Source organism: Calonectris borealis, chromosome 16 (assembly GCF_964195595.1).
Source record: "Calonectris borealis chromosome 16, bCalBor7.hap1.2, whole genome shotgun sequence".
In the NCBI taxonomy this organism is placed as follows: domain Eukaryota; kingdom Metazoa; phylum Chordata; class Aves; order Procellariiformes; family Procellariidae; genus Calonectris; species Calonectris borealis.
Genome location: NC_134327.1, coordinates 14,257,510 through 14,285,041, shown reverse-complemented (window position 1 = coordinate 14,285,041; position 27,532 = coordinate 14,257,510). Strand labels below are relative to the sequence as shown.

General features: G+C 55.0%; 1 protein-coding gene across 4 annotated transcripts in view; it reads left to right on the top strand.

Moving 5' to 3' along the window:
- The window catches only part of MAP2K3 (mitogen-activated protein kinase kinase 3), a 35,316-nt gene that overhangs the window by 2,051 nt on the left and 5,733 nt on the right, over positions 1 to 27,532 (top strand). For 2 of the 4 annotated variants that reach the window (XM_075165393.1, XM_075165395.1), the window contains exons 2-10: positions 18,129 to 18,161; positions 18,581 to 18,650; positions 20,555 to 20,603; positions 23,505 to 23,618; positions 24,115 to 24,234; positions 24,715 to 24,831; positions 24,992 to 25,043; positions 25,906 to 26,033; positions 26,676 to 26,753. In XM_075165393.1, the coding sequence (XP_075021494.1) occupies positions 18,129 to 18,161; positions 18,581 to 18,650; positions 20,555 to 20,603; positions 23,505 to 23,618; positions 24,115 to 24,234; positions 24,715 to 24,831; positions 24,992 to 25,043; positions 25,906 to 26,033; positions 26,676 to 26,753 (761 nt within the window). Of the gene's footprint in view, positions 1 to 12,893; positions 12,972 to 18,128; positions 18,162 to 18,580; positions 18,651 to 20,554; positions 20,604 to 23,504; positions 23,619 to 24,114; positions 24,235 to 24,714; positions 24,832 to 24,991; positions 25,044 to 25,905; positions 26,034 to 26,675; positions 26,754 to 27,532 lie in introns of those variants that run through there. The other 2 variants (XM_075165392.1, XM_075165394.1) reach the window with 2 other exon arrangements.

The following is a 27,532-nucleotide window of genomic DNA, read 5'->3' as shown; positions in this document are numbered from 1 at the left end:
TTCCCTTCTTGGGCTTGAGTTGATCAGGGTCGTAAATGGAGGCTGCTGCGCTGAAGCTCTCAGGTTGGCTGTTTCCATGATAGATGCGTACCAAAACTCAGCTGCCGTCATTTTGGCTTAGTCACGGGGTTGTCTCCTGCCTCGGGAGTTTTTGGGGATGCGCGTGGCTGGCCGTGACACGCGCGATAGGAATGGTGCTGGGCGAGAGCTTTGCCTTGCTCTGCGCTAAACATAGCTTGTGAGATAAACACCTTCTGGGGATTATGCGAAGCTTAGGAAGGATTTCGCCTTTCTTCCTCTTCCCATTGCTTGTATCTGCTTGATCCAAATTATCTCGCAGGATCAGGTGTGTGGGAAAACGTCGCTTGGTTTCTGCGTTATCTTGCACTGTCAAGTCTGATGTTTACTAAAATATGCAAAAGCTCCCTGTTGTCTCAGGTCACCAAAGCTCCCTCGAGCTGTGTTTCATCGAATGGGTGGCACTGAGGGAAGGACTTGTGTGCAAAGCTCCGGAGCTGCCTGTGGCCTCCTTGCAGAGCTTTGCAGATCGCAACATGTGGCTGGTCCCGGCCATGATTTTCCAACAAAGCCTGCACCTTTTTTGATAAAGTGGCTGCTGTGAATGCAGGGGTATTATATCCAAGAGGTTAAAGCAGAAGGGGATGAAGTCTCGGGGAGTTTGCAGCCTTTGGGTGCGTGCAGAAGCGGGACAGCGGGTGCAGGGTCTGTGTTAGACTCTGTGTGTACAAATCCAGGCTGCTGCCTTTCCCCTGCGGCTCGAGGCATTTTACTGCCTGCCTGTGCAGCCCACGTGAAGACCCGTGTGCCCATCGCCGTGGCTGTTCGTTGTGACTCGGGTGGTCCCCGACGCCCGGGAAGCCCCTCCTGGAGGTACAGGCAGGAGCATGCTGGCGGGGGGGCACGCATCTCCCAAAAATGGGGAGTTTGCTGGAGAAAGCAGCCGTGCAGCTGCGGGGAGGGAGGATGCACGGATGGGGTCAGGAGGGAGAAGACCTGCTTGGCCTCCCCTGGGCTCACCCAGCGCCGATGCCAGAGTAATTCAAAAGCAAGTCCTTTTTAGGGGAGAGATCTTCCTGCGGGAAGATAGGTGCTGTTGGGGAGAGGGGGCAGGAGCCAGCTGGAGCCAGGCTGTGTTTCTGCAGAGGCAGCTCTCCTTTGACACAGAGGCTTGGAAAAATCAGTGGTGAGAAATGCCAGAACCCGGGGATGAACTGGTACTTGTTCTGGTGGCACATCTATTCTGGGTAGGTAAACACGCGGTGGGGACGGGTCCCTCCCGTGCCCTGGCCGTGCCCTCCGCAGGAGCACAGCACCGTTGTGCAATTCAGTCGGCTGTGAATCCTGTACTGTCTCGTGTGCCATTCACACTTCTCCTGCCACCACCCCAAAAAAAAGGTGGTTCTGCTGAAAATACCCGTGGGGCCGTGACCTGCAGAAGCAAGGCTTTGGCTTTGGGCTCCCGTCGCCTCCAGGCAGAGCAGCCACCAGCCTGATGTCCCCTGGGTGTGCGCGGGCAGGGGGGTGGCAGGGCTGGGAGCTCTGAACCCACGGAGCCTGGTTTTTATTTTAATTCTAGTTGAAGCATCGTGGAGCTTGCATCCGATTAATTATAACAATTAGAGAGCGAGCACAGCGCTTTGCCCTCCTCCTCATGCTGCTTTCTGCTAGCATAACGGTGGGCGCCTGGAAAATATCGCGTTGGACATAATAAATATTTAGCTGTGCTTCAGCAGTCTGTTTCCCTCCCTGGAGGGATGCTCTCCTGCTTTTTTTCAGTGGATAATGCTTCTCCCTGAAGGCTGCTGCTTTTATTTTCCGGCTCTGGGCTGTAGTCCAGGGCTGAGCCAGAGTTTGCTTTGCCCCCGTTGTTTGCAAAGGTGGTCGTTGCTGGAGGAAACTCCTATGTGCTTTGTAGAGCTTCTCTTTGGGAATGGGTGCAGGTTTCTGGTCCTGGTGATTTTGTGACCATAGAAGCCACTGCTGCGGACGTGGGCTCTGTGGGTTTTTGGACGGAAGATGGTTTTCACTGGTGTTAATAAGCCCGGGCAGGCTGTTCGCTGGGGAAAGAGCTGGGAGAGGAACTTGTGTCGGCTGGGGAGGTGATTTTACTCTACCAACAAAAAGTTTGGGGTTTTACTGGCATGACTCAGGACTGCTTGTGGGTACGCATGGAGCTAGATCTACCCATCGCCGCTTTTGCTGACAAAATTCCGTAGCGCAGGTCGAGTGTTAGCCAGGAATTTTGAGTGGGGGAGAGGGCAGAGAGGACTTTTTATGGTGGAAACTGGAAGTTTTTTCAGCCTGGGAGATACCCCATCTCCCCACAGCCCCTTATCTGCGTGGGGACAATGCTGCACTGATACCATGGCAGCACTGTGAGTCTAAATGTTCGTCGCCCCAAGGAATACCATAATTAAAGGCAATACTGTAGCTATCTCAGATATCACGGTAGCGTCTTGTGGCCCCAGCTGGCCTCAGTTTGCAGTGGGTCCAAGTCTCTGCTCCCTTTTCTGGAGCTGGGACGGGGCTCCCTGCCTGCATCTTTTTCTTACAGCTGCTTTTCTGTCCAGCAAAAGGCTGGAGCAGAGTTGCTGCCCGTGCGGGTTGCAGTGGGTTATGGTGTGGCTAAGGGGAAGGGCAGGATTTGGGGTTTTGTGGTCCCAGTGGGTAGGGGAGGGAGGGAATCGCTGCCTAATACTGGGTGAGGCTCTGGACCTGCAGTGGGATGAAGGCTGCGGGGAGGTGGACCCTCTCCAGCATCCTTTCCCCCCGCGATCCTGTGCTGCGTTGTCCACGTGGTTTAATTAATCCACGGGCTGGTACCACAGGGCTCCTTTGTGCACTGTCTGCTCTATCGACCTGTCGCAAGAGAAGATGCACAGCACTTTGGAAGAGCACATCGCGTTCAAGCCCCAGAGGCTGGTGGGCTTTTCTGTGTGGCATGATTGCCCTTGTGTGCTGCCGGATCTAATGTAGGGGGAAATAGGGAATCACTTGAATCATGGGATTTAAGCTCAGAAGGGACGATGGCGAGCATCGTGCTCGGCTGGAGGTCAGCAGGTTGCTTCCAGGAATTTCTGCAGCTGGTCCAACAGCTTTCGGGCGAATTAAGCCAGATTGTGTTAAAAGACACCCGATCTTGTTTTTAAAGACATCCAGTGCTGGAGTTTGGTTTCTCCGAAATGTGAGTGTTGTGACCTCGGGGAGCTGTTCGGAGCGCTGGGGTGTGGTGCAGCGGGATGTCTCTGCCCTGCCCCTGGCTCCCTCCTGGCCCTGGGAGCGATGGCTTTATCGCCCCGCTCGCCGGGAAGCGAGGGAAGGAGGAATGTGAAGGTGACGGCCTGGCTGTTACCTCCTCCTCTGGGAGCTGGCAGGGTGCACGAGGGGCTGGGGAGGGTCCGGCACCCACCGGGCTGCTGCTGCCTCCGTCCTCCTGCCTCCACTGTGCACTGCTGAACTAGGTCTGTCCCATGCGCTAAGCCTTAATTTCATCATTTCAAGTGAAATGCTTTTTTTTTTTCCTTTTCTTTTTTTTTTTTAAAAGATAACTTTCCGTTAAAAACATAACTTGAGTGGAAAAGGAGGCAGGATGAGGAGGAGACAAAACTTACCAGAAGTTGTTTGTAGAGCATCCACCCTTCCTCCCCCCACACCACCACCACCAAAGAAAAATCTGGTTTTGGAAAGGAAGAAACCTCCAGAGTGCTCGATACAAGTAATTTCCCATCAGAGGCTGCTAACCTTAGCTGTGGTTTGGCACTGGCAGCAGCTCGTATCCGATGAACCTCTCTGAGGATGACGGCGGTGCTTGGACCCTCTCCTCCCCAGGAGCTGCCTGTGGGGCACCAAGTGTCCCTTGTTGCGGGGTGTCCCTTGCTCGTCTCATCTGCCTTGACAGTGCCTGTCGTATCTTTTAGAAAACTTAAAAGCAGCTTTTAATGATTGTATTTTGTTCCCATAAAGGTCTTGGTAATTTCCAATAAGGAAATGCATAAAACTTGGCAGCCGGGATGGGGTTCTGCCCCATCGGCGGTGCCGAGAGCCGCGTCCTCCCTTACCGTCTGCCGGTGACGGGTGGGACCGGCGGTGCAATGACCCGCGGTGCAGGGCAGGGGGACAGGAGGGGAAGAAGCTCGTCTGCAGGGCTTGGCAGGTGACAGTCATGTGTCTGACAGATCATAAACACGCAGGGCTGGTTACGTGGACGGGCCAGGGGTGGTTTAGGGGAGGATGACGGGGTTATCTAGGGAGTGTCAGCTTGTCTGGGCTTGCAGGCCAGTTAGATACTGCTTTGTGGTGCGTGTATATAAATTCCCTCCTAGCCTGAATCTCGCGGGGATGGCTGACGAAGCAGCCTGCCTGCGCTGTGGCAGTTCCCTACGGTGGGCCGGGTGCTGTGCAGCCCTGGCCGTCTTTACTGGTGTTAATGGAAGTCCTTTGAGATGGCAGCGTCCTGACCTGGCTTGCTGGAGGGCATTTGCCATCCATCTCAAAGCAACCGGAGCAGACGTCCTCTCCTGCTGCACGCATCTCCCTGCAGGAGGCTGCTTCTATTAAAGGTAGCGAAGGGCAAGTGGAGGTGTTTTTTGCTGTAGGGTGGAGATCTGGGTTTACTTGGTGTCGGAGTGACAAAGTTAAGGGTTGAGAGGTAGGTGACAGAGCAGCAGAGCGTGCAGCCCCGAGGACCGGCGAGGATGGTCCCTCTGAGTCAGTCCTGAACGTGTGCCCCACGGTGCCGGGGCGTGCCTTGTCCTGAAGGATGTCTTCGCAGCTCGTCACTAAAAATGACGTGGCTCTCTTTCTGAGAGCCAGATGTGCTCACCGTCAAGGCTTTTTAAGAAAGCTGCTCTGCATAGTTAAAAATCCCCTGCCGCTGTGGACCGCTCGGTTTCTCTCCTGACACGCTGCCAAGTTGCACTCAGCCAAAGATGAAACGATCTGGTGCCGATACGTTGCTTTGACTGTTCTTTGTCATCTTCCAAGCACCTTTAAAAGGTGCTTGGGGGGGGAGGTGGCAGACCCAGCCCCACGTGCCTGTTTGTAAAAACCCCGTGCTTGCACCCAGAAAATCCCTGCCGGCACAGGGCAGGGCAGCGCAAGGCATTTGTGTGTGTGTGTGCACGTGTGCTCAGCTGGCTTTCGAGGTTTCCCTGGTCTCCCCGCAACTAAAATCATCTGCTCTGTGCCGAATTCATACCCGGCTTGCCTGTGATGCTCCCTGCCGACGGCTGTCCCCATCGGTGAGAGCGCGGTGGTTAGAGGACCCAAATGATGTAATGGTACAGAAAGGAGGATGCGGGTGCTGGGGGGGTGGGAGGTGGGTGGCGATGGTGCCAGGGGACCGGCCCGGACCTGTACCAGCCTCCGTTCTGCTCTCTGGCTTTCTCTCTTTGGCAGCACCCCTTTTCCTTAAGGCTGGAAGCAGCCGCACGCTGCCTTAAGGCTGCTAAAAAAGGAGATGGTGGTGGGTGTTTTAGACCTGCTGCTGCTACAGCCCCCTGTGTTAACTCTTCCTTAGCATCTGCAGCCCGTTTCCTCCAGGTTTTTGGTTGATCCCTGCGATTGCTTGGCTGTGAGCATCGCTTGCCTCGAGCATCAGTGGTGAGCACTGGGTGCCGACTGTCCTCCGGGCCGAGGATACCTGCGGGGCTGTGCCGTGGCCAGGCTGCTTCTGTGCTCTGCAGATGCTGCTCTCTTGCCCAAGAGAAGCTTTTCGCAGGTATTAATTATGCCTGCCCCTGCCTGGTTTGATGAAGGATGTCTGGGCGATGAGAGTAAAGCGGAGGCTGGAGGAGGTGCCTCTAGAAATCGCCAGGCAGAAATTGTGGGTGAATATTAATTGAAACTCTTATCAGCCTTGCGCGTGCTTTGCTAAGGTGCTAGAAAACGACTCAGCTTTTCCTCCAGCTGCTCTCCTGTACGGGCGGTTTCCTTTTCTGTGTACATTCCAGGTTGCTGCAAGAGTTTACCCTTAATTTTGGATCCACAAAGAATTTCTTGTTCGGTAACTGTGGATTTCCCCGTGGGGTTTTACAATCACAGCTCAGCGAGGGAAACGGTGTGTAACCCTCGCAGGGAAGGGAGCCAGCGTGCGTTTCCCTTTATCTCGAACAGGTTTGACGTTTCACACGTCTCCTTCCAGCTCCTCTCCTTGCCGATTTGCACGCCGCCCTGCAGAGCACTGCTCCTTTCCCCAAAACGCTGATGTGAGGCTTGCTCTTCAGGGGGTAAAAGGGATTTTAAAAAATTTATTATTTCGTATTTAAATGGAAATGGTTCTTGGAAGCCGTAAGCGTGCCCCACGAGAAGCTGCAGGCTGAGCTGCACTGAGTCACAGCCTGCAAGCTCTTGAGCCAGGATGTGAGCCGGATACGTTGGGACCGGCCCGTCTGCGGAGACCTCTGGCTTCCTGGGACGGAGTGACGGCTCTTTAATCCGTCTTTATTAGGAAAAACCTGCAACGCTCACTTCCCCTGAACATTGGAAAAATTGCAGTGCAATAGGTGGATTCGAGAGAGGTAGATGAGGAGTGAAAAAAAGGAGGGGAAAAAAATAAAGCCCACCCAAAGGGAAGCAGCGGAGCGAGGCTGTGCCCTTCCTGCCGGTGGCCACATGGGACCACGGTGGCGAAACCTTTCCCAGGCATGAATCAAAGCTGCCCTGTGGGTACTGGGCAAATCTCCTGCAAAAGAGGTGTTTTCCCCACGCAGAGCTGTTGTAGCCTCAGATAAAAGCCCGCAGGGGGGAGGCAGGAGGGGATGGTGGAGGGCGATGCTGGGCAGTGGGGCTGGCAGCGGCTTTCGACGTGTTGGTGGTCCAGCCTTTAATTGGGGGGGATTTTTAAGCTTTGTAGCAGGGATTTTGGAGGAACAAAAGAGAAATGTTTGCAGGTGACTTCTGCAAAATGTGGAGCTTAGCAAGTATGTGGTGTTTCTCTTTATATGTAGATATATATCTCTATATCTCTACATATATCTATTACTTTATAAAATAGATACATAGATATATCTTTAACTTACTAAACCAATGAGCAGCAGGAGCTGAGCTCATGGACCAGCTGGACGTGGGACATATCCACACTCCCAGGACGTAGGTCTGTCCTCTGGGGCAGAGGAGCAGCAACGGGAGAGCAAGAGGAACGCGGTGCAGGTCAGAGGGATGGTGTGGTTACTGCCAGGAAAAGAGGCTGCAGGTCCGGCTCGCCGCGGCTGAGCTCTCCTGGGGGTTTCAGGAGCCAGCTCTCCTCTTGCTACATCAGCCCTTTCTCCTGGCCCCTGTTGCAAGCAGGTCGTGGGGACCAAACTGGTCCCTGCTGGGGACCAAACAAGGTCACCTGCTGCCTCTCTTGACTTGGGAGCGTTGTTAGTGGTTAAGACTGAAGTTTTTCGGCTGGGCGTTGAGGTTTGCCTGTGGTAACAGGCTTTACGTGGAGATAAGGATGAGCGATGGCCTGAGGGGAATTGGATAGTCTCTGTGTTCCCTGGCTGCTCTCAGCCTGCGGTTTTCCTTTGTCTCATCCGAGCCCAGGGAGGCCTCCTGGCTCCCCCTTCACCTCGTGATGGGGTGGATTTTTCTCTTGGAAAAACTCAGTGGAGAAACTGGGGGCTCCAACTGGCTGTGTCTGCTTTGCACCAGCTCTCTGGTGTGATGAGCCCTTTGCATTTGTGTCTTCTGCTCGGTTCCCCGGAGTGGGGAGGGGACAGGGTGAGAGAGGCAGGGAGGAGGGATGGCACCAAAGATGCACCAAAAAGAGCAAAGAATTGGTGTGGGACAGCAGGAGACGTAGGGGAGTGTACCGCAGCACTCGCCTGCTGCTTTCTGTAAGCCGCTGGACCGACACCCTGCTCCGAAAGAAATAATTGAAGGTTTTCCCTGCTCCTCCAGCCCAGAGACACGGTGCCAGGTCACCACTGGAGATGGGAGGTTTTTCTCTGAAGATGCACAGGCTTTGTCTGCCCGAGCCACGGCGGCATCCCTGGGGCATCCCAGGATGGTGGAGAAGCTCCTCTCTCCTGAGCCGTGCCTGGGCGCTCCCTGGGTTCTTCTGTCTCGGCTGGGGAGAGCGTCTTGGCATGGATGTAATTGGGGAAAAACACGGTAAAAATAGCAGATAAGCTTTTTGGATCCGTTAGGCATAAATGTGCGTGTTGGTTCAGGCAGGCATAGCGTGAAGTCGGTCCTGCCTGCGCCGTGCTGTGGCTGGCGATGATGGACAGACCTGTCCTGACTCCCGCGTCCCCCCAGCTGAGTTTGCAACATCTGCGGTGAGATAACAGACCTAAAGCGTGCGAGCTGCGCACGCTTGGTCCCCGGTCACCGGGAAGCAAGAAACACCAGGCTGCAGGGTGTCACCCTCCAGGTCCCGGAGGGTAACGTCACTGCGAACCGTCGGATGCTGGTCTCCAGACAGTCCTGCCTGAAGTCTCCGGGCCTGGGAAGCACCTGGGTCGGTCTCTTGTTTCTGCCTCTCTCCCGGAGCAGGCGGCTGCGGACATCGAGGCCTTCCTTGGTTTGTTTTCCCCTCCATAAATTCTGTTTTCAGAGCAGGTGCCTGCTCTGGTCTTACATCATTTGCAGAGATGAAATCACTCTGTCCCTGCCCAAAATAAATTGGAGGGAGGATGGTAGAAAGCTAGTTTTTTTTCTTAAAGAATTGCATTAGAAGCAGAGAGGGAATACTTTGCTCTCTTGCCAAGTTTACAGAGTTTTGGGGAGACCTGGAAGTACTTGAATTGCACCAGTTTGGATAGGAAAAGAGTGTCTGACTCTGGAGTTGATTTACAGCTGACAATTAAGAAGTCAAATGATTCTTTTCCTTTCCCAGAAAGAAAAAAAAAAAAACCACCAACCGTGTGCCTCCTGTCAAACTGATCTATTCCAAAAACGGTTTGAGTTTTCTCTCTCATCTGGAAACTGTCACCAGCAGGTCACATCAATTCCAAACAGGTTTTATTTTTTCATGGCTTCGCCTATGGGCTGGGAAATCAAAGGCAGGAGCGTTGCTCTGGGGAGGGCTGGGTACCCGCTGGCGGGGAGATGGGCACAGGTGACGGTGGCTCTGCCTCTTCCTTTTTCTCTGTTTTTTGAGTTTTTTTAGCATGCTCTTTGCTTCTCTCTAAGCACCGTCTCCTTTGCCTTCTCCTAACAATTAAGGCGTTGGGGCTGGGATTGCTTCCAGACCTTTGTCTCGTGGCGGCACGCCAGCGTCTGCAGCCGAGTCAGTGCAGCCCGTGCCGGTCCCACGAGATGGCTTGTAGCCGTGGGTTTCACGCTGGCCGTGCATGCTGCAGGTTGGCCAGACCCGTGTGCCGCCCAGCTCCGTGGTTCCTGACGAGCGGTGGGTTGGGTTAATGACCCATCCCAAGCCTCTTCCGACCGCCCCCCAGCCTATCCTCGGTGGGTTTGAGTTGACATTGCGCTGCAGCTCAGCTTTGAGGAGGTGTGGCCTCTGCTGCTGCTTTTTTGGGGAGAAAACCCAGTTGGAGCGATGGATGCGAAGGAGGCAGACTCCAGCCCCGTGGAGGATGCTTTGCCCGCACCCCGGCTCGGTGCCTGCTCCAAAGAGGTGCCCCTGGGACTGGAACCACCTTCACACCGGGGTTTTGCACAAGCTCTGGTGCAAAGCAGCACGACTCTTGGCATGCACATAGCGTGTCCTGTAATGGCATCGTGCAAATGCCAGCTAGCTGGTGCTTTTAAGTTTCCTAAAGGCAGTCTGGTCTCTGCTCGTGTGGGTTTCTCAGAGGGGAGCCCATGTGCTCCATCGTCACGGGGCTGCAGGATAGCAAGCTGCCACCTGGGAACAAAACACAAAATCAAACGTTTTTTCCAGCCCTCAGGGTTATGCAGGTAACCTAAAAATACAGCTGGAATGTGACTGGGCGGTGACATCCTCCCGGAGCTGCCGGCAGAGCCGGCGCGGCTCGCGGCGGCGTTATCTGGCCGGTGCACGGAGGCCGGGTGTGGCTCCGAGCCCCGGAGGTGGCAGCACGAATGTCAGTCCCGGGCTGTCGGTAGCTTTGGCTAACGTGCCCGTCCCCAAATCCCTCGCTGGGTACCAGCAGGTCGCACCCTTCTCCCTTGCATCCATCTCCCCCTCACCCAGCCCGGTGGCACTGTCGGTGTGACATCCTGCTCTGCCGGAGGAGACGAGCCCTGCGCGGTATCGGTGATTGATAGTCCCCAAGCACCGTCCGAGGGGATGAGAAAGATGACCCTTTCCGATCGGATTCGGTTCAAAGGCTTTGTTTAAAAATAGAGCGGCCACAGAGTTTCCAGGCTGTGGGTCCTGTGCATGGCTCGGGCACGTGGGGCTTTCCCATGGGACGTGCACCTTGTATGTGGAAAGGCAAGTGCTTCCCGGGTTTGGGGCAGCGGCTGCGTTGCAGCCTTGGCCAGGGAAACTGCTGCAATTCCCGGTCGGACAGCGAGGGGCAGCGGGCAACACGGCGGTGGGACGGCGTGGCCAGCTGGTGCGTGGACTTTTCTCTGATCAGGGGGAAAGGGGTATCCTGAGAAAATCGCCCCCTCCCTTGTTTAGGCAGTGACTCTTCTTTCAGGGCAGGTGAAACCGTTAATTTTTTGCTCAACCCCAAACCCACACCTATAGAAAGCTCCTTGCTGACCCTAAATGGGACATTCCTTTTTTTGCCGCTCGCGGCAAAGTGGCTCTTCCCCGGTCTCCGTCTGCCATGGTGACCCAGCCTTAAGCAAACCGGCCGCGGGAGACGCTGCCTCTCCGCAGGGGAAGGGTGGGGAGAGGGGCCTGGCGTTGGCAGGGTGCTGTTTGAGCTCATTGCTGTTTTTAAGGGTGTGCTCTTCCACTTATTCAAGCCAGCCCACTGGGATGCTGGGAGCGATGGGAGCGTGGCTGCCATCCCACCAGACCCCTGCCTTGTCCCTAGCTCTGCCGCGGCGTACCTGGACCTGCAGCAAGTGCCTTGACTTCTCCCCGTTGCAGGATTTGGTTCCCTCACTGGTTACGGGGTGATGTCCCAGCCCAGAGGCGTGGGGAGGCTTCGTTAACACCAGTGAAACACCCGATGCCTTTTGTTCCTCCGGGATTACCCGTAGTGTATAAAGGGTTGGGTGATTAATGTCAAATGGCCTGCGTCTTTCAAGGCCGGGCAATTCCTACCGTGTCGGCAAACTTTTGAAAGAGCTGCCAATGGTGAGACTTGAAAGGACGCTTGGGTTTGGTTTTCGTTTTTTGGTTTTGTTTTTTTTCTCTTTTTTTTTTTTAAGATGCTTTTGAGATGTCGGGAAGCTCTGCTTTACACCACCCCTGCTCCTTGGGCACTGAAACCCAACAGGACTAATTCAAAGGAAATCGTGTTTCCCATCCCACCTGCTGGGTTAGGGACTTTCTGCTCCAAAGCAGCACTGACTTTGTGGGTGTCTGTAAAGATCCTTGGAACGTCTTATGTCTGGGTCAGGGAATTAGCCGTCAACCCAGAGAGTTACTGACGGGAGGACCACGCAGCATCGTTCTCCCCAGGAGTGCCGGGGACGGGTGCTGGTGGCTCTCGGTGCCGTCTGCGATAGCAGCTCCTGCGTCAGCTTCCTTTATGTGCTGATGATCTGTGCCTGAAACTATACCCTGGGAGTGGAAATGTGCCTGAGAAAATATCTTCCGCAGTCCTTCTGGGGCTTATATAAACACTATTTAAAATTAGAGTCACTCATTATGTTGGTATGGGCATTTACCTTGACCTCTGACTTTTCTGCCTGCACATGTGTATGGCCCGGCACAACCTACAAGTTAGGGAACAGCTCAGGAGCGAACCATAGGCATATTTTCTATAATTAGTTTAAGGTAAAGAAGCTGGTACAGTATCTCCCCTCCAGGCTGACAGGGAAAACAAAAACAAAACTGCAGCCCGTCAAAGCCGAGTCTGGCTTTGATCAGGAACGCCAGCGCTGGCGTCTGCTGGGCTGGTTTTGAGGGAAAGGGGAAGAGCAGTGATACTTTGCCACAGCTTTTCTTGCACGTGTGTGCAGAGAAATGAATGATTTTTTTTTTTCTTCCACGCCTTCATCTCTCCCTTGCTATTTATCAGCCAAATCCATGCAGCAATTTATATTTTGCCACCAGAGATGCCGTCTCGGTTGTCACCCTGGAATAGCTGCTAAGCTCTCTGCCGGTATTGTCATGGAACAATATTTCTACCATTTGTTGTGGTAATAGTTGTTAGTAGCAAAGCAATTAGCGTGTCACCTGCAGCACAAAGAAATGTGACCTCTTTCTATCCTGGCACCCCCTCGGCGCCCGAACCAGCGAGCGTGGGCTTCCCTCTGCTCTGATGACCGGCCGATGCTGGGTGGCAGCAGGGCTGTCCTCGAGCCAGGGTCGCTCCGGTGGGATGCCTGGGGAGGGGGATGGAGGAGGCAGGAAGAACGGGCTCTGCCTGCAGGCTGGGTTTGAATGATTTAATTTGTTGGAAGAAAACGCGTCCCACCGGGATGCACTGTAGCAATCCAGTGCTTCGATGGCTCCCGGAGCTGGAGCTGGCTCCCCCCAGTTTCCTGTTGACGTCATCTGCTATTTCGCTGCTGCAGTTTTTACAACTGTTGAGCTTTCAAGGGTAATCGGAGCCGAGACCGGCCAACCTCAGCAGCTGCCGATGAGGGAACGCAGCGCTACCTTCCCCGTCTCCCCCCGCTCGCCTTCGCTGCTGCTCCCAGCCTTGCGGACCCCCGGGAGCCGGGGACACGGGGCGAGGAGAGCTGCGTGAAGCCGGCGAGCGCTTTGGGCCATGCATTCCCACTGAAAATAATCATCAGTGCTTGCAAGAAGTGCCGTGTGCTGGATCCTGCGGGAGTTTTTTTTCTCCTCCTTCCTCCAGCCTGCCCCCATCCCTCTCTTTTGCCAGGCGTGCCGGCGCTGTTCTTCATTTCTGGGAAACCATGGACAAGAAGCAAGGTAGATGTTGCAATTTCCAAAACACGTGGTGGGTGAGAGTGAAAGGCTGATTCTGGTGCTAAAAGGGGCCGTGTAACTTTTTTGGGTCAATCCATGCAGTTTTACTTCTTTCTCCTTGCTTGGGCGGGGGGTCGGTGTTTGCAGCTGGGGATCTATTTTTAAAGTACTGGAAACTTGCGTGTTTTGTGTGGGGTTGAAACACTGGCATTTTAATCGTAAAAAAAAAAAAAAAAAAAAGAAAAAAAAAACTAGCATGCCTAAAGGAAATTATTCGGAGGGTACAGCTAGCTCCTGGCTCTGGTTTTGGTTGCATTCCTGGGACGCAGGGTTTTCCAGCAGCTCCTGCGTGGTCGTCCCCTGCTAAAAAGCCTGTTGCATTGCAAAGGCGGGCGCCCGCGGCGGCCCCAGCAGTCAGGAGCTCTGATTCAGCGCAGGCTGACAGGTTGTTTTGGGGTTGCAAGGGGCTTTTTCTGAAGCATGATTTTTTCCTCCTTCTCGCTCGCTTCTTTTGCAGAAGTGGCGAGCGCGGGGCGGCGATGACCCGCAGGAGCCCCTCTCTGCAGCGGGACCTCGGCGGGCCGATGAGTGACGGCTTTCAGCAGGTTGAGAGCCCTTTTTCCACTTCCACAGATAGCTTTTTCCACTCTCAACAGTGGAAAATAGCACAAAGTGTGCCTGTGAGGAGCTGGCTCTCATGACCAAAGCAACCAAATTCCCCTCTCTGCTTTGCACCCGGCCTCTAATTTCTTTCTTTTTTTTTTTTTTTGATGCTTTTTTGTTCCAGCTCTTTCTTTGCAGCAGGGCTGGGATCCACCCTCCAGCCTTCTGCCCCATCCATTTGACTCTCCTCGGATCGAGGAGAACTGGGATACATCCAAAACATTTTCCCCAGCACTAACAAAGCAGCGTGGCTCTGGAAGCAGCCTCCTGTGCCGCAGCTATCCCCAGGACTTCACCTGGGGCTGGAACCAGAGCCCTGGGGAGGCAGTGGAGAGGTTTAATTTCAAAGGTCGGCTCAGGCAAATAGTTTTATTTACAGTTCTTTAGAGTGTCCTGTTCGTTTCTCTCCACCCACGCCAGCGAGGTGGGAAGGATAAACCTCCTGGGGAGAGGTGCAACTTAATAGGACTGAAGTCGGTGGTGGCGAAGATGAGGATTCAGCAGTTGAATTAAGCAGTTCCAGGAAACGTCTGTGTCAGTTCTTAGCTGGTGGAGGTTATAGCACGTGGAAAAAAAAATTGTTAGGCTTTTTTTTTTTCTTTAGAAGGAAATGGTTCCTTTCTTAGCATAAAGGATGCAGTTACGTGCCTGCAGCATCATGTGAATTACAATGTCGTCCGCACCAGGAACTTCTGTCAGCTAATTTTCCCCTGCCCGGGTGCAAGACGCTGTGCCGCGTGCCCCCACAGCCGGCAGCCCCTTCCTCTGCCCGGAGCACGGCACGGGCAGCGCCCAGCCGTCCCGCGTGCTCGGGGCTGGCAGGCAGAGCCCTGGGGCTTGCAGGCGTAACCGGGACGTGTCCCCAGATTGCCTTGTCCTGCTGCTGCCTTTTTGCCCATGTGGAGGCATCTCTAGAGGGGAGCTGTGTTGCTCTGCGCTTGCAGCCACCCCTCTTACAAGAGCCCAGTGCCCTGAAAAACTAGCGTGTTTCCAGGATTTTCAGGTGACATAGACTGTTCTTCATGTTACAGCATGTAACATGTACCGACCCTACCGGGATCCCAAATGTGGGAGAGGCAGTGCCGAGGCCTCGCTGGTGAGAAGGAGCTGACAGCAGCTGCCTGCGGGGGCTAAAAGCAAATGCTGCCCTGGGATGTACTTGGGACAGAAGGGCTTGAATTGCAAGGTCTTGTCATGCCCGTCCAAAACTGCCTTTTTGTTCCTCCCCCCCAAGTCCTTCCTCCACCCTCATTCACCCTGAAACAGTGCGTGGGCTTTCCCTGGGGGGCTGCAGAGGCTCAGGGACGAGGTCACCTCCCGGGGGGGTGATGCATCCAGCTCTGGGGCTTGCAGCAGGCAGCCCGGCAGCCTCCGGGCGCTTGGGGGGGCGATCGCTGGGCTGTGCAATAGCGGGGAGGCTGTGCCGTGCCCTCACCTCCCGCATCGGGGCTCTGCCTGCCCCGAGTGGGCTGTGCAGAACTTTAGGGCAGGACTGCTCGTCTCTTTTTTTTCTTTTTTTTTTTCTGGGCTGTGCTCAAGGGGAAGTGGTGCCTGCCTGCTCAACCTCTGCCCTGCCGGACCCATGCTGCCGTTGCAAGCAGCAGGAGAAGCTTGCAGCAAGAAGTAATAGTTCAGACCAGCTTGCAGGGTGCTGGAAAGCTCGTGGCAAATTTTGGAAGAGCCCTAACAGGCGAATTCAATCTCTACCTTGACTCCCCCAGCTGCAGGGCAGCATCGTGGCTGATTTTATTGCTGCAGGCAAGGGCTGAGCTGGGTTTTCCACTGGTGCAGGTGTCCCAGCCAGAGCCTGGGAGTGGTGGCAGAATACCTCCGGTTTAATCGGTGCTTTTTCAGGTTGGAGCTAGGAAATGCATTTTGGGGCTAGGTGTGACAGGGTGGGAAAGGGATTGTCACTGACCCTGACAGTACCATGCTGGGAAGTGAAAGGCAGTGGTTTGGGGGTACAGGGAGGTGGGCTGATGCGCAGGACCTCCGTTACAGCAGAGTTCATGGGGGATAACCAATGCACAGAGATGTTAAATCATTCTTGTATCGTGCAGGGAATTTGTAATGGGGAATCTCCCCATCTCTCGCTGCTCCTCTAACTGGTGCTTGCAAATCCTCCTGCTTGCAAGCTTGGGCTTCACCGAACAACGCACCCCATTGATTCCCAACCCTGGGCTGGGTGCTCCCAGCTCCCTCTGGCCCTGGCTCTTGCAGCCAGGGCTAAGGAAGGGCTGACGCCGCAGCCTGCGGGACGCCTGGCTCGGGGAGCGTGTGGACCCTGCTCCTGCTGCGTGAGTCACTGCGCTGCGGCCAGCGCTGCCAGGGGAGCGGCGGCACAGAAGGCGCTTTGTGCCGGCTGCGGGATTACTATGGCAATTGGGGAGAGGGAGAGCAAACAGATTAAGCAAAATACCAGCCAGGATGGGGGGCGTTTCAGGGCTTCGTGTAGAGGTCTGGCTGGTAACTGCCCTGGGGGGCTGCGTGCGAACCGCTGTCTGCGTTTCGGAGCAGGTCACGGGGGAGAAATGCTGAGTGCAAGGCTCCCGGTCAGCAGTGAGCTAAATCCATCCCCCTGGATGGGGTGGGATGTGTGCCCACGGTGAGGTCCTCAACTTGCCTGGGTGCAGAAGGACTCTGGGGACCCCAGTTTTTAGGTTCTGTGGTCAGCCCCCCACGCTGAGTAGTGAGAGGCTGGGTGCGGGAGGGGGAGGCATTTCTGAACCTGCGGACGGCATCTTTCCTTTGGCTCCCTTTTGCGTTTGCTCCTGTCGTTGCTCAACCAGGTATTTTGCAAAGTGAATCATATGATTCTATGATTTTGCAAAGTGTCATCATGGGCATGCTGGGCTATTGATAGTCCCCCTTCCAGCCCTGCTGTGTGGGTGGATGGGGAAGGGAAACTTTGCAGGTTCCCGAATTAGAAGCCGTGATTGCCATGACATGGTCAGGTCTCCAGAGATAGTTTCCAGCCAAGCGGGATCGGTTTGGGGTGGAGTGGCCCGCTGACTGGTTTCATTGAGCTGGAAGTTCACGTCACTCCCGTAGCTCATGAGAACTGCGCTGGTCCCAGACCTTATGGACCGGCTCTGATGCAGGAAAAGTGGCAGATAAGTTGGGAATATGGACTGATCCGTGCTGATTCCCTCAGCAGCTGGATGCTGCTGGTCCCACAGTTGGGACCTTTGCGGTGTCTTGCAGACCAGCTTTCACCTGCAGCCTCAGCGAGGTTTGCGTTTGGGGAAGCACGGGACTGGAAAAGTGGGTTTCAGGCACCCGACTTAACTGAGGCATCTGGAGCTGGCGGGGGACAGGGATGGGGACGGGGCTGTCTGTGCTGGGAACATGCTGGACATATATCTTCCTTCTGTCTCGATGGTGCTGCACCTCCTGCTGAAATCCCAGCTCCTCGCCTCTCCCCTCCCTTGCCCGGCAGCCTTCGAGTGCTGGACTTTGTCCGCATGCCTGTTCCCGGGAGCCAGGCAGGTAGGAGCTGTTCTGAAGGGCTGTCCAAGGCCACGCAGAGCCATGGAGCCCGGTGCCTGGAGCACACCTCGCTGTTCGTGCTTTTTAATGCATCTTCCAGGTCTGTGCAGCCAGAAGCGCCTTTAGCTGCAAAGCACAGCTGCCCCCTGATCTGTCTTGGGGGGATCAGGACTTCGATGCTCTCAGCTGTATCATTTCAGCCCCCCTCCCAGCCGTTTTCCCAGTGAGCTGGGGTAGGTGGGTGAGCTCTTTGCTGATGGAGGAACGGCTGGGGCTTCGGTGAGCAGCCTGGGGTCCGCGGCACCGCAGGGAGCTGATTCTCAGCCCTGCGCAGGTCTCCTCTGCCCGTTGCTGCCTGCTGGCCCCTTGTGCTGGTTATCTCTTGTCCCTGTAGTTTCATCTGCAGGGGTTTGGCCTGCCCTGGACCTGCCTGAACCCCGTTTCCCTCTGTGGGTTATGTTATCTCAGTGCTCTTTGGAGCTGGGGAAGAGAGCATCCTCTCGCCAGTCACTCCTGATGGGGTCGTGCCTTGTCTGGTGGGGTCTCAGGCTCTGCGAGCCTGGGTTTGCGGCCGGTTCGCTTGTAGTCAGCTCCTGTCTGGTTTTGCCCTGGTTTCCCTTGGTTGTGTGTGGGGTGTCCCCTCTCCTGCTGGGACTAACTCCTTGGTTTTGCTTGAGACCTGATGGCCGTCGCCCTCCCTGCCAGCTCCGACCCGCGCTGCAGAACGGGTCTGGCTCTTCCCCAGAAAGTCTGGGTGGGGGCCGGGGGGCTGTGGGGCAAGGAAGAGCTGGACAGGGAGCGTTTTCGGGAGCCCTGTGCATCACTAATGGCGTGGGGACCTCTTGTGGCTGGAGAAACGGGGATCAGGCCAGGCTTGGCTAGGCCGGGCTCTGGCAGCCCGTCTGCCTCCCTCTGCCTGCAGCGCAGGCGGGAGGGCTCTCCTTGGGCCCTGCGAGGGACCCCGAGGGATTCGGGGTTGGTACCCGGCAGCTCTGGAGCGTGAAGGCTGACCTGGTGTCTCCCTTCTCTCTTTCAGATTCCAAAGGATCCTTGGAGCCGCACAAACCGGGTAAGTGCCCAGCAGAAATCACAGCTTTAACCCATCTCCTGAACATCAGCAATCAAAATCCCCAAAGAGAGGGGACTGTTAACGGCCGTGAAGGGTAAAGAGCACTTTTGGGGTGTCTGAGGAGCACTGCAAGGCAGCGCTTGGCTGTGAGACTTGGAAAATGGTCTCTGTCAGTGCACCCCGGGGTATTTCTGCAGGCAGGTGCTTGACAGGGACATTGAGACCCACTTGTGCTTCTGGCTCTTGCCTGAAATTTTGGGCAAACGGTTGTGAACGCTGTGACCTTGTCATCTTGCTGTAGCTGCGCGGTGTAGGGGATCCAGGCCCTGCCTCCCCTACCTGGTGGCCGCAGGCAAGAGGGTGCTTGAAGGAAGAAAAATTAAAATGCCGGTTGCTCACGTGTGCATCTTCTCTTCCAGTGAAAAGCAAGAAGAAATGCAATGTGAGGATAACGTGTATCCCCATCAAACAGCCCGTTGCCCACACAACGTAAGTGTTTCTGCTGCTTAAAGCCAGCCAGCAGTTCTCCAGAGCTGGATTCGGTGCCATCTCAAGGGGAATGGCCCACGAAGACTTCACAAAATCAGCATAGTTAATTTTTTTTCTTTTAAGCTCTGACTTGTGGGTGATGAGAAGGAGTTACGCACGTATGCACGTGTGCGTGCAGACGCATGCACAGCGTGTGTCTCTCTGGGAGGTGCCTGTTTGATTTGAAATGGCTGAAAGGCAAAGGACGGGTGTCTGCTGGGAAACTCTCTTCAGTCTTTCTGGCATGGCTGTGCCGATGCCAAAGGGCAAAGACATGGTGGAGAGAGCAAATCTGCCCAAGGGAAGAAGAGGGGAAGGTTTTCAGTGCAGGGGAAGAGAAGAGGTGGTGGCAGCTGGACCACGGCAGGAGCAGGGGGGGTGAGGGTTGGGGGGTGCTCTGCACGGCAGGGCATCTTCCCCCTGACCTGTGCATCAGGGCTAGTTTGAGTTCTTTGCAGCTCCTCGCCTTGGTGCGAGGAGGACACAGACATCTTACTGTTGTTGTGCTGCTTGGTGCCGGAGGCTGGTGCCCAGCAGTATCTCAGGGCCCTGGAATTCCTCTCTGCCCTGTTTGCTTCGTGCGGCTGATGCTTGTTATGCTGTGGGGGAGAGCCCAGGGTAGCAATGCTTGGTTTGATGAAGAGCAGACGGCTAAAATTCCTCTTTGATGGTGTGCTTCCAAAACACCTTGGGCTGCGTCTCCACCGCTGAGCCTTATTTGCTCCAGAAACCCTTTATAGAGACCCTTCCAGCTCCAGGAAAGCAGTGAAATCCCCGAAGGGCAAATATCACTACCGAAACCCCCAGGTAGATAGGGCAGATCTGCCGGAGGGAGAGCCAGGGGAACTCCCCCATTAATGCTGTGCAGTCTAGCATGCACACACCGAGCCCTGCATGCAACAGCCACCTCCTTCCCCCACGGGTGCATCTGTCTCTGCTCCTATCGGTGTTTGAATTTCCCTTGGAGAAGGTGTCACGCCAGAGTTTGCAGGGCGCTTGCATGCCCAGAGCAATCATGTAAAAGCTGGTGCAAACTATCCACAACTCCTTTTCTCTGTGCTTTTCAAGCTGCAGTGCAAATATTTGCGCAGTGCAAGGCTTTTGCTGTGAGCCTGAAGTACTTCCTTGAAGCTGGAGGTTGCCGTATTGCTCTGATGGGAATTGGGAGGCTAAACCAGTTGGGCAATCTCCACTCTTAGAAGGTCCTGGGGGATGGGGAGAGCAGAGAAGCGCGACACGAGGGACAAAACACTCGTGTTGGCTCTAAAAGTACCGTGCTGTCCATAATGGGAAGTGGGCAGCAATGAGGAAAAAAGCCACAAAGAAAGACTTTTGCCTGCGCCGTGTTGTGCAAAGCGTGACACTGAAGTGCTGCCTGCTCTGCCTGCCAGGCTGCCTGAAACAGGCCTGCGAGTGTACACAAATGACTCACGGGTGAGGAATTACCTGTTGTTCCCTCGGTGTGCGTTTCGGGCTACGTGGCTGTCCTGTTACAACACCTGCCTGTCAAAACATCATAGCTGAGCTGCTCTGCCACAGAAACGTCTCATCCCGTCGGTCTCGGTTCCTCGGGCTCCTGAGCAGGGATGGTTTCGTAGCCTGTTGGTTTGATGCCTGTCTCACCTCGCTGACTCTCTGGGGTTCTTGCTGGCTGTGTGCTGCGAGTGCCTCGTGGGTGTGGGCTGAGGTGTTACTGGCACGATGAGAGCGTTTGTCAGTCTTTGGAGGGGGCTGGTTTGAACCCACGACAACAAGGCACAGTGGAAAGCAGCGGCTGAAAGTGCTCGAAGGAATGTGAAACCTGGCTCTGGCCAAGAGGGTTAATGAAGCTGGGCTTTCTCCTGACACTCTCTCTCTTCTTGCAGGCCCCCGAGGAACTTGGACTCCAGAGCGTTCATTACCATCGGAGATAAAGTACGTGTCAATGTGGTTTATTTTTTGCTTGCTTCCAATTTTGTTTGCCCCTTGTATGGGGAGTTTTATGGATCATGCCTGACAACCTGTCAGATCAGATCTTGAGCTTTCAGAGCATCCCATGAGAAGGACAGTGCCGTCCTGGTGCAGCCTCATGGGGTGCATCTTTGCAGGGGTGAGACATCCCATAGCAGGACCTTTCCCCTGTGGAGCGATGGGGTGTCTGTGTGTATTTAGAGCAGTGACTGTTGGGGAGCTGAACATGTCACCCTGCTTGCAAGACGGCTCGTCTCTGACGGCTGGTCTCTCCTGCCTGCGGGCGGTCCCTGTCAGGTGGGTGTCAAAGGCTGGGTGTGCAGTTTTGTCCGTAGTGGGAGATGACAGTGGTCCCTTGACAGCCCCACCGGCCACCTCTGTCTGAATGCACGGACCCAGCCCATCCGTCCTAAATTAGCGTGGCCTCGCTGCGCGCTCTGGCTGCCCAGACAAAGTCCCCTTTGTCCTGCTGACCCGCAGGGCTGTGTTACTGCCCGCGGCCCAGGAGAAGCTGGGCACAAAGCTTCTCTCTGGCTCTCCAAAGCCTTTCCCAGTGACCTGATGAAAAACACTGCTAGAAATAGCCACTGCCTCTCTTTTATTTCATTCTCTTGTTACGGGCTCTCCTAGGGCTGCAGAAGGTTGTTCGCAAACGAGCTAAAAATACCATGCATTGGATCAGCCCTATATCCCAGCTGCTTACCTTCCAGGCTGGGAGGTGGCTCGGCTGATGGGATCTGGGCCCCTCGGCCTTGCTGCAAGGTTTAAGGGTTAAGGGACAGATAGGAGAGAGGGGAGAGGAGAGGAGAGGAAGCTTTGGCTGGGTCTGGGGAACAACCCTGCTGCCTGTGTAATTTTCTGGCCATTGTGTTGTGTGTATTAATAGCTTGGGGAGAGATGCTCTCTGTAACAGCCTGGGCATGGCGTCTGCAACGGGAGAGTGCTGTAACTTGGGGAAAGCTCTCTAGACACGCTTCCTTCCCTGCTCTGCCTGCACCGGTGTTTGCAGGAGGGGTCTGGTTCCAGGTATTTTTGGAGCCAATGCAATGTGAGATGGAGGAAGAGGGCTTGGGCAGAAGGTGAACTTTGGGCCGTGGGGGTGGATGATGGACCTCGGGTCCATCGGATCCGTGCAGGATCCCTGCATCCCCACTACCGGCTCAAACCCTTCAGGGCACGGGGTGAGCGATGCCAGGGAGGGGAGCGCTGGCTCTGTCGGTGCATCACCTCTGTTGCTGGGCAGGGCGATGCTGGTTCCTGGAGCGTGCTGGGAACCGCCAGCTTCTGGGGAAGCCTTGTGCTAAATGCCAGGAAAAAAAAAAAAAAAAACAAAACCAACAATAACCTGGAACAACTGCAGAACACGTGTCCTGAAAAGCACCACCAGATCCTTCCTGGAGGCCCCTGCAGGAGCTGCGAGCCTGCTCTGCTCCTCTGCCAGCTGCCCGGGGCGGCAGGGTGGGGGGTTGGATGTGTCCCCGTTAGCCCCGCTCTCCTCGCTTCTGGGTCCACCGTCCTGCCCAGGAAAGGGCCGGCACCTTCCTGTGCTGGGCAGCGCATAGCTCAGCGCTGAGCTCAAGCACAGACCTCTCTTGCTGCCTGCCAGGCACATCTGCCTCAAATAAACGGAGCTGGGGCTGGTGGGAAGGCCTGGTGGACCTGGTCGCTGCTGGCCGTGCTGTGGCCAGTGCCAAGGGGAGCTTGCTGGCCGGGAGCGTGGCAGCCACATCTCCCAGCTTGGCTCCTTAATGCCAAAGGCTGTTTCCTCTGCGCTCTGGGCGTAGCTCGCAGGCACGGTATCCGGTGCTGTGCCGTGGATGTTTCCCACCCTCGCTGCCTTTGTGGCTACTGGGGCAATTTGGCATCCTGGTATTATGTTTTTGTTCCCTGAGACCGGAGGAAAACTGGAGGCTGGATAAAGCCTGGCTAAAAGAAGGTCTGTGACTTATTAGGAGCGATGAACGCAGCGTCCAAAAATAGCCCATGTCTCACTCAAACAGTTTGTGCCCTGCCCAGCAGAGCAGGCGATTACAGAGTAACACGTCTTTAGGGAAACTTGTTCGTGGGTTGCGCAGGAGCTCGCTGGCTCCCTGCTGCATGGGGCACTCGCTTGTCTGAGCACCGGCGATGGGTTTTTTCCAACTTGAAGCGAGACTTACGTAGTTGCACTCACCTGAGCTCCTTTGTTGGTGCTAACTCACGTTTTACCTTGCTGGCTGCTTTCTGATGGTGGGAGAAAGTATCAAAAGCAGGTAAAACCCATGTGAACTCCCTGATAATTAGGAATTGGGTTGCTGTGTGCACCATCCCATCGAAGAGAGGCTTTGCGCAGGCGGAGGTGTTATTAGACACGTAGGTGTGTTTGTGACCGATGATCTCTCGGGATGTGGGGCGCGGTGGGGGATCCCCGGCTGCGCACGGGGATTTGGAGTGGTGGCAGAGGCTCCTGACTGCTGCCCGTGTTGGCACGGGAGCTGTTAAAATCCTGCAAGCAGTTCAGCAACCGCAGAAATACCCTTGGGTGGGTAATCCCGAGCAGGCAGAGAGGCACCGATCTTTGGTGTCCTTTCCAGTGGCAGCGTGCCCTGGCTTAAAGGATGAAAGTCCTGATCTCTAGCTGCAGAGGGGGAATTAAATGAGCCCTGGTGAGTACGGGGTGAGAGGGTTTGGGCTCTGGTTCAACAGAGCAAAAACTACACCCATGTTCTCCAAGCGTGGTGCCTCTGGTACATATAGGAGGTGGTGGAGTCCTGTAGGTACCATTGTTTGGAAGTGCTCTGCATGAACAAGCTGCAAACGTTGGACCTCTGCTGATGTCCTGGTGATAAGCGTGCCCATGTCTGATTTTTGTCTCTCTTCTTAAAGAACTTCGAGGTGGAAGCTGATGACCTGGTGGCAATTTCGGAGCTGGGCCGTGGGGCCTATGGCGTGGTGGAGAAAGTCCGGCACGCGCAGAGCGGCACCATCATGGCGGTGAAGGTGAGGACAGCTGCTTGCTGAGGGAGATGGAGGTCAGGACATGCAGCTCCGAGGGAGCGGAGAGCCTCTGCTGAACTCCACTGGTTGCAGCAAAATGGGGACAGACTTGTCTCGGTTTGGCAGCCTCTGGTATCCCTGGTGTGGCTTGGCTGTTGGAGGGTCTGTGCTGATACCAGCTGGACACCGGGGGGTTGATCAGCAGGCTCTGAAAGCCAGGCTTGGTGCCTGCAGTTAGATGGTGCGGGGTTTGGATGTCGGAGTGGCTCTCCAGGCTGCTGGCCTGATCCTGCATCTGCTGAAGAGCTTGCCGAGGGTTTGTTATTCATTAAGGTGCTGTCTGGAAGAGGGAATCTGGGCATCTCCTGGGGTGCTACTGGCTGCAAAATAAGCCCAAAACACTTGCCCTGGCCTCAGAACCGCAGGTCCACTGAGTCAGCCCGAGGGATAATGGTGTTATCCTACCTGCATCAAACCTCTTCTTTCACATTTGTCTCAGAGAATTCGAGCGACTGTGAACACTCAGGAGCAGAAGAGGTTATTGATGGACTTGGACATCTCCATGAGGACAGTTGACTGCTTCTACACCGTCACCTTCTATGGAGCCCTCTTCCGTGAGGTACTGAGCTGGCGGATGGCTGGTGGGCTGCATGGCACCTGGGGCCCCTCAATTGCGCTGAAGGCGCTAAACTGTCCCAAACCACCTTTGCTTTCTTCAGCCCAGCTGGGCTGTATGAGATGCTGCCGTGACTTAAAATGAAAGGCTTGCCTCCATCAGGCAGCGTTGAGCTGGTCCCATTCCTCACTTCCATGGCAAGTGCCCAAGCACATTGTCCACGGGCCCAGACTGCCCTTGGGGTAGACCCTCAAAGGGAGCCATCGCAGGTAGTTTTGGTGGTACCTGGACATCTGTGCCCATCACTATCCCGTGTGGAGCCCATGTGCTGGTGGTGTGGCCAACAGTGGCCACGTGGCAGGGGCCTTGGCGTGCCCCGTGTGGAAGGGGCAGTGTCTGTTTGTCCATCCGTCCCTACCTCTCCCTTCAGCTCCCGGGGGTTTCCAGGGAATTCCCTCTCAACTACTTTCTCTCCACCTGCAGGGCGATGTGTGGATCTGCATGGAGCTCATGGACACTTCCCTAGATAAATTCTACAAGAAAGTACTGGAGAAGAAGAAAACCATCCCTGAAGACATTTTGGGGAAAATGGCCGTGTCTGTGAGTGCCTCTTGGGTTCTTACATGGTTTTGTGCATCCCCTGAGCCTGTTGGAGGTCTCTGTTCAAGCTCATGGCATGTGGAAACGGGTGGTGTGTTTGCAGTGGAAGGCTGGTGCTGTGTGTGATTAATGGATACTCTTTCACTGTGTTTGTTCCCAGATTGTACGAGCTCTGGAGCATCTGCACAGTAAACTGTCCGTAATCCATAGAGGTAGGTGCTGGATGGAGTTAGCGTGATGTGGCTGGAGATGTAGCCTTGAAATAAGTTATGTGAGGACTCCTTCGCAGGAGATGCGTGGTGTGTGCCTCTGGGATGCCTGCAATGGGGTCCAATGGTACTTGGTACCATCGTGGACAGATCTACATGCCCAAGGCCTATTCCTGAGGTGTATCCTTCATGCATCTGCTTGCATGATGATGTTCTCAGCCTCCTTTCCAGATGAAGGGTTGAATATAACAACGGAATTCCTCACTACCTGTATTTTTATGGGCATCTCTAGCTCTCCTTGAGTACAGAGATGCATCGAAGGCAGCTCTTGAGGACAAAATCCCCTAGCCTTCCTGGCTGGGTAGTTCTAGCACGGTGAGGGCTGAAGGAGATCTTGCAAATCACAGATGGGAATTGTAACACTCAGGTCCTGTTCTTCATCCTGGTATAGTTCCTTGTGCAGTTGTGGACAGGTCATGACAGGCATGAGACAAGACATCCTGAGAACTTGGTAGAGTTGAGCTTTTAAGGCTGTATTGGGCACATAAATCTCTCCTAAGGAGCTGGGCGTTAACTCCTCAACATTTTATTTCAACCTTTTGACCTGCCTCATTAGAGAGGAGGCCTGTTCTGCCTGGAGGGGCATGGTTCTAGTTTTACTTGTGAACAACTTTTATTTCAGTAAAAGACTGGTGGGGTTTTGTCTACTTTTATTTCAATAAAAGACTGGTGGGGTTTTGTCTCCCTTCCGTTGTGTTATGGCCTGCCTGCTCCCTTCCCAGGTCGGTGGGGAGTTTCCCGTCTTGTCTCAGGCTCTGTGATGCCTCTGCAAAGGCCCAATCTGCCCTCTCCTGTTCTCTCTTAGATGTGAAACCTTCCAATGTGCTGATCAACAAGGAGGGACATGTGAAAATGTGCGATTTTGGGATCAGCGGCTACTTGGTGGATTCGGTTGCGAAGACCATGGATGCCGGCTGCAAACCGTACATGGCTGTAAGTGTGCTCGTGTGGGGCCGGGGCCGGCAGCCTTCAGCTGCCTTCAGCTTTTACTCGAAGAGGCTGCTGCTTAGAAATCAGTCTTGGTTCACCTCTGTCCTGAGATAGAAGCCACTTCAGAGTGCTCTGGGCTTCCTGACTCAGCAGAGTCCTCCAAGGACGGGGTTACCCTCCCCGTAAGCCCTGCTGTGTGTGTTAATCCCGCAGCAGACTCTTCCTCTGCCACCTTCCGTTTGCAGAAGGGTAAAAGACTGGCTGGTGCTGGTTGTGGTGGTTGGAAGGGCTGCTCCTTGTTGGCTAGAAAATGCTGAGGTTTTTCGTGGCAGGATCATTTAATTTCATCCTCTCAAGTCAGTATGAATTTCCCTTCGCCTGTGTGGCATCTGTGTGGGTAGTTTGTGCTCCTGGGGCAGGGATCACGCTGCAGGGGTAGTACAAGTCTCACTCAGGAGCTAGAGGGGAGAGTTTGTGGGTTGTGTGGAGCAATCGGTGCTAGATTTAACCTCAGACCCTGCCTCCATGGGGACATGAGCCAGGGGAGTCCACACAACCCGGGTTTTGAGCCAGAGATTTGCTCTGTGGGGTTTGCATTGGGGAAAATGAGATAGACTTGTAATATCTTCCGCTTTGCTGTTACAGCCAGAAAGAATAAATCCTGAGCTGAACCAGAAGGGCTACAACGTGAAGTCGGATGTCTGGAGTCTGGGGATCACAATGGTAACACCGAGGGCTTGGACCTCCTGCAGCCCTGGGGTTGGGATGGGGTCTCTACTGGCGGGGCTCTAACCCTGCCGGGAGCAGTGGTATCTGGTGGCTTCACCCCTGGGTGGATGCCCACCAAATGGGGCTAAATTCTGAGCATGGTAGCTCAGGGTATGAGATGAATTACCCAGGGCACAGGGTGGTGCTGCTGCCTTGTGCACACAGGGTACCTCACCCCAGGGGCGAGGTAGCTGTGAGCCGGGACGTGCAGCCAGCATTGCCACCACTGCCGTGGCACTTGCCGAGTCGGTTGGCAAGCTTGCCAGGAGATAATCCATCTTCTGCCCCTTCTGTTTCCTCCTCTCCCTTCTTGCATGTTCCTGCTGGATCCTGGGGGATACGTAAAGGTCTGTTATCCCCACGTGGTTCCCTTGTACTCCTCCGCTTGGTTTCACAGAGCTACTTGTGTACAATGCCAGCTCCAAATAGCTCCAGTTAGCTCTGAACTATGTTGGTGTGGATGGCAGACTCCCAGGGGGCAATATCTGGATGACAGTGGGCTTAGCTGAGCATGCAAGAGTCTGGCTTTTAATTGCTGTGCAGTTCCCTGTGTGCTGGCTGGAGAGGTAGTCAGTGGAGCAGGGTTTGCTGCAGCTGGGCCACAGCTTTCCAGCATGCACCGCACTCCCGGGTTAGCAAAGCCTTGCAGGAGGATCGGGGCGAGTTAGCCTGCCCTGCTGCAGCGCGGGGTGCTGTGCATCGTTTGCAGCGCGGGGTGCTGTGCATCGTTTGCA